Raw genomic sequence first — 12,497 nt, 5'->3', positions numbered from 1 at the left:
GACATTCACCATCAAACACCGACATTCACCATCAAACACCGACATTCACCATCAAACACCAACATGCACCATCAAGCACCAACATTCACCATCAAACACCAACATGCACCATCAAACACCGACATTCTCCATCAAACACCGACATTCACCATCAAACACCGACATTCACCATCAAACACCGACATGCACCACCAAACACCAACATTCACCACCAAACACCAACATTCACCACCAAACACCAACATTCACCATCAAACACCAACATTCACCATCAAACACCAACATTCACCATCAAACACCGACATTCACCATCAAACACCGACATTCACCATCAAACACCGACATTCTCCATCAAACACCAACATTCTCCACACCGACATTCACCATCAAACACTAACATTCTCCATCAGACACCGACACTCAGCATTCAAACTGATGAGCCACATGAAGGATAGGAATGAAGGAGCTTCACGGCTTTGTGTTTATCGGTGTTAAAGGGACATTAAACTGCATAAATACCTTCAGCAGCTGAAAACAACAAAATAAAAGATTTAAAAATATATTTATACCTTTTTTTAACATCTGCAGCCCTTTAATAATTAACACACTTAGTTTGTCGGCTCTAATTTTAACACTCCTAACACTTCTATATTAAGACATCCTTAACACCCTGTACTTAGCCTGGTGAAGTGTTTGCAGGACACACACACACACACACACACACGTAAGCTGTCAAGGCAGAAAAATTGGAAGTGAGAAAATTATAATAGTTGAGCAGTAAAGCTCATAATGTGAAAGTCATCAGCTCTCGCTTTCACACAACAACCTCAATAAAAAAACAGCCTTAATAATAAACATATTATTTAAGAATGTCTTATTTAAATAATCCATTATTTAGCACAGAGACAGACCTGCTGTTCACTGCTGTTCAGCTCTCTTTCTCTCGTCGTTTTACAGAGAAACCAGAATCGTAAACTCCTCTGTCCCATGACACTTTTCCATGCTGGCAAACTTGTCAAAGCACCATGACTTTTACACAGCACTGACACTGGAGACTCCTTCCATAAATGTTAAACAAACATCTCAGCTTAACAAAAAAGTCACCAAAGTCAACGATTATATGTTTTTTTATTAAATACATTTTTTAAAATCATTTATAATTAGTCTTTGTTTATGTGGCACGTCTGCCACACAAGTCCCTGTGAATGAGCTGTTACTATAGAAACCATAATGTATTAGAACGAGTGCATTAATATAAACCTATAAACCTCTCTCTCTCTCTCTCTCTCTCTCTCTCTGTGATGAGTTGTATTAATCCCAGAGCACTTATCTGCAGGGAGAGAATGGAGGGGGTTTGATTTGGAAACGACACGGCTGCAGTCTTAAACTCAGCCTGAAGTAAAGCACTCGCACTCGGAGGAGATTACGAATAAATCTCAAAGTTTAGCCATTAAGAACCAAGAGACAGGGAGAGAGAGAGAAAGAGAGGGAGAGCGAGAGCGAGAGGACGGGTGAGAGGCGGAAGAGACAAAATTAGTGCTGTTACACAGATGGATGGAGATGAATGATTTTCTGCCGCACACACTCCAAAAATAAAGCGTCAGAGCGAGTGAACGAGAGAGAAAGAGAAGAATGAGACACATTTTATACCTTATTCTGCTGCTTACAGATGAATGATCATAGACAGACCGCTTTAACATTCTTAATAAAACATAGACAAACCCCAAAATTCATAATCAAACACCGACATTCACCATCAAACACCAACATTCTCCATCAAACACCAACATTCTCCATCAAACACCAACATTAACCATCAAACACCAACATTCTCCATCAAACACCGACATTCTCCATCAAACACCAACATTCTCCATAAAACACCAACATTCTCCATCAAACACCAACATTCACCATCAAACACACCAACATTCACCATCAAACACCAACATTCTCCATCAAACACCGACATTCTCCATCAAACACACCAACATTCACCATCAAACACCAACATTCTCCATCAAACACCGACATTCTCCATCAAACACCAACATTCTCCATCAAACACCAACATTCACCATCAAACACACCAACATTCTCCATCAAACACCAACATTCACCATCAAACACACCAACATTCACCATCAAACACCAACATTCTCCATCAAACACTGACATTCTCCATCAAACACCAACATTCTCCATCAAACACCAACATTCTCCATCAAACACCAGCATATAAAATCAAACACCAACATTCTCCATCAAACACCAACATTCTCCATCAAACACCAAAATTCACCATCAAACACCAACATTCTTCATCACACACCATCAAACACCAACATTCACCATCAAACACCAAAATTCACCATCAAAGACCAACATTCTTCATCACACACAATCAAACACCAACATTCTCCATCAAACACCAAAATCCACCATCAAACACCAACATTCTTCATCACACACAAACACCAACATTCACCATCAAACACCAACATTCACCATCAAACACCAACATTCACCATCAAACACCAACATACTTCATCACGCACCATCAAACACCAACATTCTCCATCAAACATCAACATTCACCATCAAACACCAACATTCACCCTCAAACACCAACATTCACCATCAAACACCAACATTCTCCATCAAACACCGACATTCACCATCAAACACCAACATTCTCCAACACACACCAACATTCTCCATCAAACACTGACATTCTCCATCAATCACTGACATTAATCATCAAACACCGACATTCTCCATCAAACACCAGCATATAAAATCAAACACCAACATTCTCCATCAAACACCAACATGCACCATCAAACACCAACATTCTCCATCAAACCCCAACATTCTCCATCAAACACCAACATGCACCATCAAACACCAACATGCACCATCAAACACCAACATTCTCCATCAAACCCCAACATTCTCCATCAAACACCAACATTCACCATCAAACACACCAACATTCACCATCAAACACCAACATTCTCCATCAAACACCAACATTCTCCATCAAACACCAACATTAGTCATCAAACACCAACATTCTCCATCAAACACCAGCATATAAAATCAAACACCAACATTCACCATCAAACACCAACATTCTCCATCAAACACCAACATTCTCCATCAAACACCAACATTCACCATCAAACATCAACATTCACCATCAAACACCAACATTCTCCATCAAACACCAACATTCTCCATCAAACACCAACATTCACCATCAAACACCAACATTCACCATCAAACATCAACATTCACCATCAAACACCAACATTCACCATCAAACACACCAACATTCTTCATCAAACACCAACATTCTCCATCAAACACCAATAACTTTGATCAAATAACAATATTTTCCACCAACAATCACCAACACACAAACCCAAACACATACATACACATACACACATATACAGTGTTTGGGTGTGTTGGTGAGTGTTGAGTCAGTGTGTGCAGTGTTTAATTCCAGCTCTGCTGTCTCTGAGCTGTCTGTTCCTCTGCTGTGAATCATACTGTGGTGCTAATTTTAGCGTTGGTGTTGAAATGCAGCAGTTTTCAGTGTGAGAATGTGAGGACGTGTGTGTGTGTGTGTGTGTGTGTGTGTGCAACAACTACAAAACCTCACTGAATATGCATCAGGATGAAAACTGCATTAGAATAAATACATAAATGTAATGAATATGTGGCTAAGCTGAGGAATGACTGATGGTATGGTTTATGCTAGAGAGAATTTAGTAGAATTTAATATTTTTATTAATGTAAATCTAATAATAATAGTAATAATAGTAATAATAATAATAATAATAATAATAATAATAATAATAATAAAAACTGAATAATGTAATGCTCATATGAGTAGGCATTTGTGCTAATTGATGGATGAAATATTTCCTTGCGATGAACTTTTACTGTATTTAAGTAAATAAATAAATAAACTCAGAAATAAAACATATGTTAAATGTACATTATATAACTCTATATCTGTAATTTAGCTGTTAACTAAAAAATGGCTTACCTTTCAAATATAGATTATATATTTTATTACACTGTATTATCTACTGAGTTTATTACTTACTATATTGATATAGTCAGTTATGCTAGTTTACATTTATGTAGCTAATTTATTTCTATTTCTACAACAATCTAAATATAACATCTACTCATACATTTAGATGCTATATTTCATTTAGCATAAAGCGTAGTTATCTATATTTTTAGATTTAGCTCTATAGAATGTTCTATACAGTTCACATGTACTTTGTTTCTATATGTTTAGCTATTTACATTATTTAGATTATGTGTAGCATGTGTGCTGTTGCGCTGTATTAATTACGGCGTGTGTGTGTGTGTGTGTGTGTGTGTGTGTGTGTGTAGCGCTTGTCAAACGGCTCGATGGAGTCCGGAGACGAGGCAAGTCAGGTGGTGGAGCTGCAGGAACTTCTGGAGAAACAGAATTATGAACTGACCCAGATGAAAGAGAGGATGTCATCTCTGTCGTCTCGCGTTTCTGAGGTGGAGCAGGAGCTTGAGACGGCGCGTAAAGACCTCATCAAGAGTGAAGAGATGAACACCAAATACCAGAGAGACATCAAAGAGGTGACGGTGTTTATGTCTCCATGACATTTGTGTGTATACCATCATGACCTTTGTGTATATCACCATGATACTTGTGTGTATATCACCCTGAGCTTGGTGTGTATATCACCATGATGTTTTGTGTGTATATCACCCTTACCTTGGTGTGTATATCACCCTGAGCTTGGTGTGTATATCACCCTTACCTTGGTGTGTATATCTCCCTGAGCTTGGTGTGTATATCACCCTTACCTTGGTGTGTATATCACCCTGAGCTTGGTGTGTATATCACCCTGAGCTTGGTGTGTATATCTCCCTTACCTTGGTGTGTATATCTCCCTGAGCTTGGTGTGTATATCACCCTTACCTTGGTGTGTATATCACCCTTACCTTGGTGTGTATATCACCCTGAGCTTGGTGTGTATATCTCCCTGAGCTTGGTGTGTATATCACCCTTACCTTGGTGTGTATATCTCCCTGAGCTTGGTGTGTATATCACCCTTACCTTGGTGTGTATATCTCCCTGAGCTTGGTGTGTATATCACCCTTACCTTGGTGTGTATATCACCCTGAGCTTGGTGTGTATATCACCCTTACCTTGGTGTGTATATCACCCTGAGCTTGGTGTGTATATCTCCCTGAGCTTGGTGTGTATATCTCCCTGAGCTTGGTGTGTATATCACCCTGAGCTTGGTGTGTATATCACCCTGAGCTTGGTGTGTATATCACCATGATACTTGTGTGAATATCACCCTGGCCTTGGTGTGTATATCACCATGATGTTTTGTGTGTATATCACCTTGAGCTTGGTGTGTATATCACCCTTACCTTGGTGTGTATATCACCCTTACCTTGGTGTGTATATCACCCTGAGCTTGGTGTGTATATCTCCCTGAGCTTGGTGTGTATATCACCCTTACCTTGGTGTGTATATCTCCCTGAGCTTGGTGTGTATATCACCCTGAGCTTGGTGTGTATATCACCTTTACCTTGGTGTGTATATCACCCTGAGCTTGGTGTGTATATCACCCTTACCTTGGTGTGTATATCACAATGAGCTTGGTGTGTATATCTCCCTGAGCTTGGTGTGTATATCACCCTTACCTTGGTGTGTATATCACCCTGAGCTTGGTGTGTATATCACCCTGAGCTTGGTGTGTATATCACCTTTACCTTGGTGTGTATATCACCCTGAGCTTGGTGTGTATATCACCCTTACCTTGGTGTGTATATCACAATGAGCTTGGTGTGTATATCTCCCTGAGCTTGGTGTGTATATCACAATGAGCTTGGTGTGTATATCACCCTTACCTTGGTGTGTATATCACCCTGAGCTTGGTGTGTATATCACCCTTACCTTGGTGTGTATATCACCCTGAGCTTGGTGTGTATATCACCCTTACCTTGGTGTGTATATCACCCTTACCTTGGTGTGTATATCACCCTGAGCTTGGTGTGTATATCACCCTTACCTTGGTGTGTATATCACCCTGAGCTTGGTGTGTATATCACCATGATGTTTTGTGTCTATATCTCCCTGAGCTTGGTGTGTATATCTCCCTGAGCTTGGTGTGTATATCACCCTGAGCTTGGTGTGTATATCACCATGATACTTGTGTGAATATCACCCTGGCCTTGGTGTGTATATCTCCCTTACCTTGGTGTGTATATCACCATGATGTTTTGTGTGTATATCACCCTGAGCTTGGTGTGTATATCACCCTTACCTTGGTGTGTATATCACCCTTACCTTGGTGTGTATATCACCCTGAGCTTGGTGTGTATATCACCATGATACTTGTGTGAATATCACCCTGGCCTTGGTGTGTATATCTCCCTTACCTTGGTGTGTATATCACCATGATGTTTTGTGTGTATATCACCCTGAGCTTGGTGTGTATATCACCCTTACCTTGGTGTGTATATCACCCTTACCTTGGTGTGTATATCACCCTGAGCTTGGTGTGTATATCTCCCTGAGCTTGGTGTGTATATCACCCTTACCTTGGTGTGTATATCACCCTGAGCTTGGTGTGTATATCACCCTGAGCTTGGTGTGTATATCACCTTTACCTTGGTGTGTATATCACCCTGAGCTTGGTGTGTATATCACCCTTACCTTGGTGTGTATATCACAATGAGCTTGGTGTGTATATCTCCCTGAGCTTGGTGTGTATATCACAATGAGCTTGGTGTGTATATCACCCTTACCTTGGTGTGTATATCACCCTGAGCTTGGTATGTATATCACCCTTACCTTGGTGTGTATATCACCTTTACCTTGGTGTGTATATCACCCTGAGCTTGGTGTGTATATCACCCTTACCTTGGTGTGTATATCACCCTGAGCTTGGTGTGTATATCACCCTTACCTTGGTGTGTATATCACCCTGAGCTTGGTGTGTATATCACCCTTACCTTGGTGTGTATATCACCCTGAGCTTGGTGTGTATATCACCCTGAGCTTGGTGTGTATATCACCATGATGTTTTGTGTGTATATCACCATGACCTTCATGTGCATGACAATTAACCTAATATAACAGAACTATGATGATGATGATGATGATGATGGTGTGTGTGTGTATGTGTGTGTGTAGGCCATGTGTCAGAAGGAGGACATGGAGGAGAGGATCGTGACTCTGGAGAAACGTTACCTCAGCGCTCAGAGAGAGTCCACTTCACTGCACGACATCAGTGACAAACTGGAGAACGAACTGGCCAATAAGGAGGCTTTTCTTCGACAGGTAACACGCCAGAGAGCGTAAAACACACCTGAGAGTTTATACACACCTGAGAGTTTAAACACACCTGAGAGTTTAAACACACCAGACAGTGTATACACACCTGAGAGTTTAAACACACCTGAGAGTAAACACACCTGAGAGTAAACACACCTGAGAGTGTATACACACCTGAGAGTAAACACACCTGAGAGTGTATACACACCTGAGAGTAATCACACCTGAGAGTTTAAACACACCTGAGAGTAAACACACCTGAGAGTAAACACACCTGAGAGTGTATACACACCTGAGAGTAAACACACCTGAGAGTGTATACACACCTGAGAGTAATCACACCTGAGAGTTTAAACACACCTGAGAGTGTATACACACCTGAGAGTGTATACACACCTGAGAGTTTAAACACACCTGAGAGTTTAAACACACCTGAGAGTAAATACACCTGAGAGTTTAAATACACCTGAGAGTTTAAACACACCTGAGAGTATACACACCTGAGAGTTTAAACACACCTGAGAGTAATCACACCTGAGAGTGTAAACACACCTGAGAGCAATCACACCTGAGAGTAATCACACCTGAGAGTGTAAACACACCTGAGAGTAATCACACCTGAGAGCAATCACACCTGAGAGTAATCACACCTGAGAGTGTAAACACACCTGAGAGTGTATATACACCTGAGAGTTTAAACACACCTGAGAATAAACACACCTGAGAGTGTATACACACCTGAGAGTTTAAACACACCTGAGAGTGTATACACACCTGAGAGTAAACACACCTGAGAGTGTATACACACCTGAGAGTGTATACACACCTGAGAGTGTATACACACCTGAGAGTAAACACACCTGAGAGTAAACACACCTGAGAGTGTAAACACACCTGAGAGTGTATACACACCTGAGAGTAAACACACCTGAGAGTGTAAACACACCTGAGAGTAAACACACCTGAGAGTGTAAACACACCTGAGAGTAAACACACCTGAGAGTAAACACACCTGAGAGTAAACACACCTGAGAGTGTAAACACACCTGAGAGTAAACACACCTGAGAGTAAACACACCTGAGAATAAACGCACCTGAGAGTAAACACACCTGAGAATAAACGCACCTGAGAGTAAACACACCTGAGAGTGTATACACACCTGAGAGTTTAAACACATGAAGAAGTGTAAAGACCTTTAATAGACACTCGAGTTTGTTATGATATAAAGATTTTTAATATTTTACACTGCGTTTGCCGGGACTGATTGTATATTTATTGACTATTTGAATTCTCAGAATTGAATGTTCTGAGTTAAAGATTTAGCTCAGAGACGCTGTGAAACAGAAATTACAGCACAGTTTTCTTTTGTACTGCGACATATTTCTGAGTGAAACCAGATATTCAGGGACTGTGAGGAAAAAACCTGAGGCCTTTTAAGGATTACTCAGTTCTGGATGTAATTGATTTCATTTAGCAAAATATTCTTTTCATCTCTGTCTGTTTACGTCACACACACACACTCACACACACACACCACTTGTGGTTGTTCTGACCTGAATTTTCTTATTTGCTGGTAATAAAAAGGAAATTAGAGACGAGACGGAGGAAACGAAGTGATGAAGTGTACGTTAGAAATAAGTGGATACGCTTCATTACCCAGATAAACAGGTGGAAATTAGCAGAGTTATACAAGTCATGAAGAGCCATGAGTCATTCTGCTCTGTGTGTGTGCGTGTGTGTGTGTGTGTGTGTGTGTGTGTGTCAGATGGAGGAGAAGAACAGGCAGCTGCAGGAGAGGTTGGAGTTGGCTGAACAGAAGCTGCAGCAGACGATGAGGAAAGCAGAAACTCTGCCGGAGGTGGAGGCAGAACTCGCACAGAGAATAGCAGCACTCACCAAGGTAGAGCAAGCATGCACACACACACACACACACACACACACACACACACACACACACACACACACACTGTAAATACCCTTGTTCCTGAAAGAAATCAGAGATTGTTACCGAAACAAACAGCATCATGAAGACCATGAAGCTATCAAAACAATTCCAGGATAAAGTTCTGGGAAAGTATCAGTAAAGGTTTGGTTCCACAAAATCACAAATCTGATATTTAAAAATGTAATGCATCCCCAAAATTCACTGACTGAGTAAAGAGGTAATTAATCAAAGAAACAACCAAGAGGCCAAGGGTAAGTCTCAGTGTGATGCTATCACCACCATGCTTCAAAGTGTGGATGATGTTCTTAGTCGGCTTTGTGCCAAGTTCACATGTTCAGTTGTGGTCTCATCGGACCAGAGAACGTCTTTCCACATGTTTTCTGAGTCACTAACATCCCTTTCTCCAAATGGGGTTTCATATGGCTCACCATTCCTCCATGAAGCCCAGCTTTGTGGAGTGTCCTGGCTATGGCTGTCCTGTGAACAGCTTCTGGTGTCTAAGCTGCAGATCTCTCCAGCTCCTTCAGATACACCCTTATCATAAACAATCAATTCCAGAATAGCTGAAGCTTTACAGCTAGCTAAACACAGAGGATGCTGGTCATAAATTGCTCTAATTAGGGTGTATATACGCCATTATATTTGTACAGAGCTGATCTATTCTGATGATCACTGTTGCCATAGAAACAGACAACAATGCAGCTCATCCAACTGTGCAGTAGCCTGAAAAAAATTGTTTTGTTCATGTCATATTTGTTCAATTTTAACAACGGTTTTAAATTTGAAGTTTGAACCACCAGCTTGGCTCTCAGTTTGCAGTTAACAGGTTTCTCCGTGTTTAAAGGAGTCTGGTCTTGTGCGACTGTAAATAACAGCCAGAGGACGTCACCAAGATGGCTGCCGAGTGGACAGGTTTTATGATCTTGTGTTGTGATAAAATGTGTGTGTGTTGAACAGGCAGAGGAAAGACATGGCAGTATTGAGGAACGAATGAGGCATCTGGAAGGACAGCTGGAGGAGAAAAACCAGGAACTTTTACGGGTGTGTACTTTCCTACAGCTAAAGAAAATGCTGGTTAAATAAACATATTAAATATAACTGAGCAGTTAAATATATAACTACTAGCATAAATGTAAAATAAATCTAAATTTATATACAAGTAAAATACATGCTAAATATCTGCTAATAGCTAGAAAAAGCTAAATGTTTCTATCAGGAAACATTTACTGTATAGTTAAATTACATTCTAAATGTGATTTAGTAGCTAAATAGCTACATTCAGTATCACTCAAAATTTACACTTCAATATATTTACTAATGCGAAATCCATTTAGTTTTAGATTTGTTTACAGAAAAATGTTAATGCCATGCTAGCAGCTTTACAGGTTTTATATAATTTGTAAGAAGCTGTAAAAAGAAAACAAATTGCTGCTCTGTACAGAATGATGTATAATTTAACATTTTACAATTTATAGTTTCTTTAAACTACATACTCCGTTTAAATGTTTTTAGTGAACAAAACAATTAGTGTTGAATTAAAAAAATTAAATATAAATTATACTAAAGAGAAAAGTAACAAAATATGCAAATCTATAAATTTAATGTGTATAATTTAATAAATTACATTATAAAAATATATATGCTGTTAGCATAAATGTAAATTTAGCCATTAGCTGAGCATGTGGTATCATCCCTGCTGCTTTCAGCCAGTAATAACGGATCGTTTTGTTGTTTCAGGCTCGTCAGAGAGAGAAGATGAACGAGGAACACAACAAGCGTCTATCAGACACGGTGGATCGTCTCCTCACGGAATCAAACGAGCGTTTACAGCTCCATCTGAAGGAGAGGATGGCTGCTCTGGAGGAGAAGGTGCTTTTTTATTAGTTATTAATACACACGTTTGAAATATGTTAGCAAACAAGGAATATCTCCTCCATTCGTAATCTCAATGTACCATCATGCTTTCGCATTATTACATCTCCATGTCGTTATAGACGGTTCCTCCTTAAATTTACTGCATTTTTTTTTCCAGAATGTATTAATTCAAGATTCAGAGAATTACAGGAAGCAGCTGGAAGACTCCATTCATGAAAAGGTAATGTTTAATATCCAAATACATTCTTACATCTCTTGTATTGTCCAGACTATACATTTTATTTCCCTATACGTCATTCACTGCCTATTTGTTAGTGTATTTACGGCAGCATTGCTACTCCAATAATTACAGTAATTAGCTTTATATTAGCAGCAGAAACAGAAAGTCATCTTTAAGTACAAAAAAAAAAGTCAAGTGAAATGTTATCATGAAAGATTTCTGTGTTAATCGCTGCTGTGTAAAAACTTTTCAGCTTGCTATTACGGCAATTGCTATTACAGCTATTGCTTATTACGGCATATACAAAAACACAAAACTATTTCTCTAAGTGAACAGAAATTCACACTTTAGAGAGAAATATAGTCCTGAAAATACAGCATGTTACTTTTTTTGAGTTTAATCCAAAATATTTAATAGTGAATTGATTTCAAATGTCTGTTTTTATCACTGTGTATTTTTTATTTACAGAATTTAAGTTTCTGTTTCTAATACTACTGTTATTTATAAAATGTATTTTATTATTAACGTTCCGGTAGAAATTTTTGACATTTTCTGCTATATATATATATATATTGTATACAGTAAATCTGAAATACTACAGACTGAACTGAAATATGTTTCTCTTTTATTTCTCAGCGAAAAGTAAATTCTAGTATATTAAACACCCCCAAAAGTAAAAAGCGAGAAAATCATTTAAAGATGCTAACACACTGATTGTCTAAAAGCAATACACATATAATTTGCATTTAATTTAACATGTAATAATTAAAATATAAAAATTGTCTATCTTTATTTCCCCTTTAGCCATCGAGTACAACCATGTTTGCAGTAATAATTGTTTTGACGTTTAGACAGAATTCATGATTATGGAAAAATGAGAAATGGTGATAATAATGTTATTATGTAGGTGCAAGCTAATAGCTAAATATACTGTATAACCATTATTTTATTTTATTTTATTTTATATTATAGCTCATAGCTAAGAGAGAATAGCTGCACTGGAAGTGAAGGTCTGTTAGGACACAACCTGTGCTTTTTCTTACGTTATTTGATTAGGACCTGACCGATATATTAGCTGGATGATCTTGACATTTTG

General features: G+C 38.9%; 1 protein-coding gene across 4 annotated transcripts in view; it reads left to right on the top strand.

Annotated features, from left to right (window-relative positions):
• ppfia2 (PTPRF interacting protein alpha 2) overlaps positions 1 to 12,497 on the top strand; it is a 132,582-nt gene that overhangs the window by 81,456 nt on the left and 38,629 nt on the right. For all 4 annotated transcript variants that reach the window (XM_053241618.1, XM_053241619.1, XM_053241621.1 and 1 more), the window contains 6 exons: positions 4,420 to 4,641; positions 7,220 to 7,366; positions 9,127 to 9,261; positions 10,264 to 10,347; positions 11,044 to 11,175; positions 11,339 to 11,401. In XM_053241618.1, coding sequence (XP_053097593.1) covers positions 4,420 to 4,641; positions 7,220 to 7,366; positions 9,127 to 9,261; positions 10,264 to 10,347; positions 11,044 to 11,175; positions 11,339 to 11,401 — 783 coding nt within the window. The remainder of the gene's footprint in view (positions 1 to 4,419; positions 4,642 to 7,219; positions 7,367 to 9,126; positions 9,262 to 10,263; positions 10,348 to 11,043; positions 11,176 to 11,338; positions 11,402 to 12,497) is intronic.

Source organism: Pangasianodon hypophthalmus, chromosome 18 (assembly GCF_027358585.1).
Source record: "Pangasianodon hypophthalmus isolate fPanHyp1 chromosome 18, fPanHyp1.pri, whole genome shotgun sequence".
NCBI lineage: Eukaryota > Metazoa > Chordata > Actinopteri > Siluriformes > Pangasiidae > Pangasianodon > Pangasianodon hypophthalmus.
The sequence above is the reverse complement of the archived record's forward strand: the minus strand, read 5'-3'. Positions and strand labels throughout refer to the sequence as shown.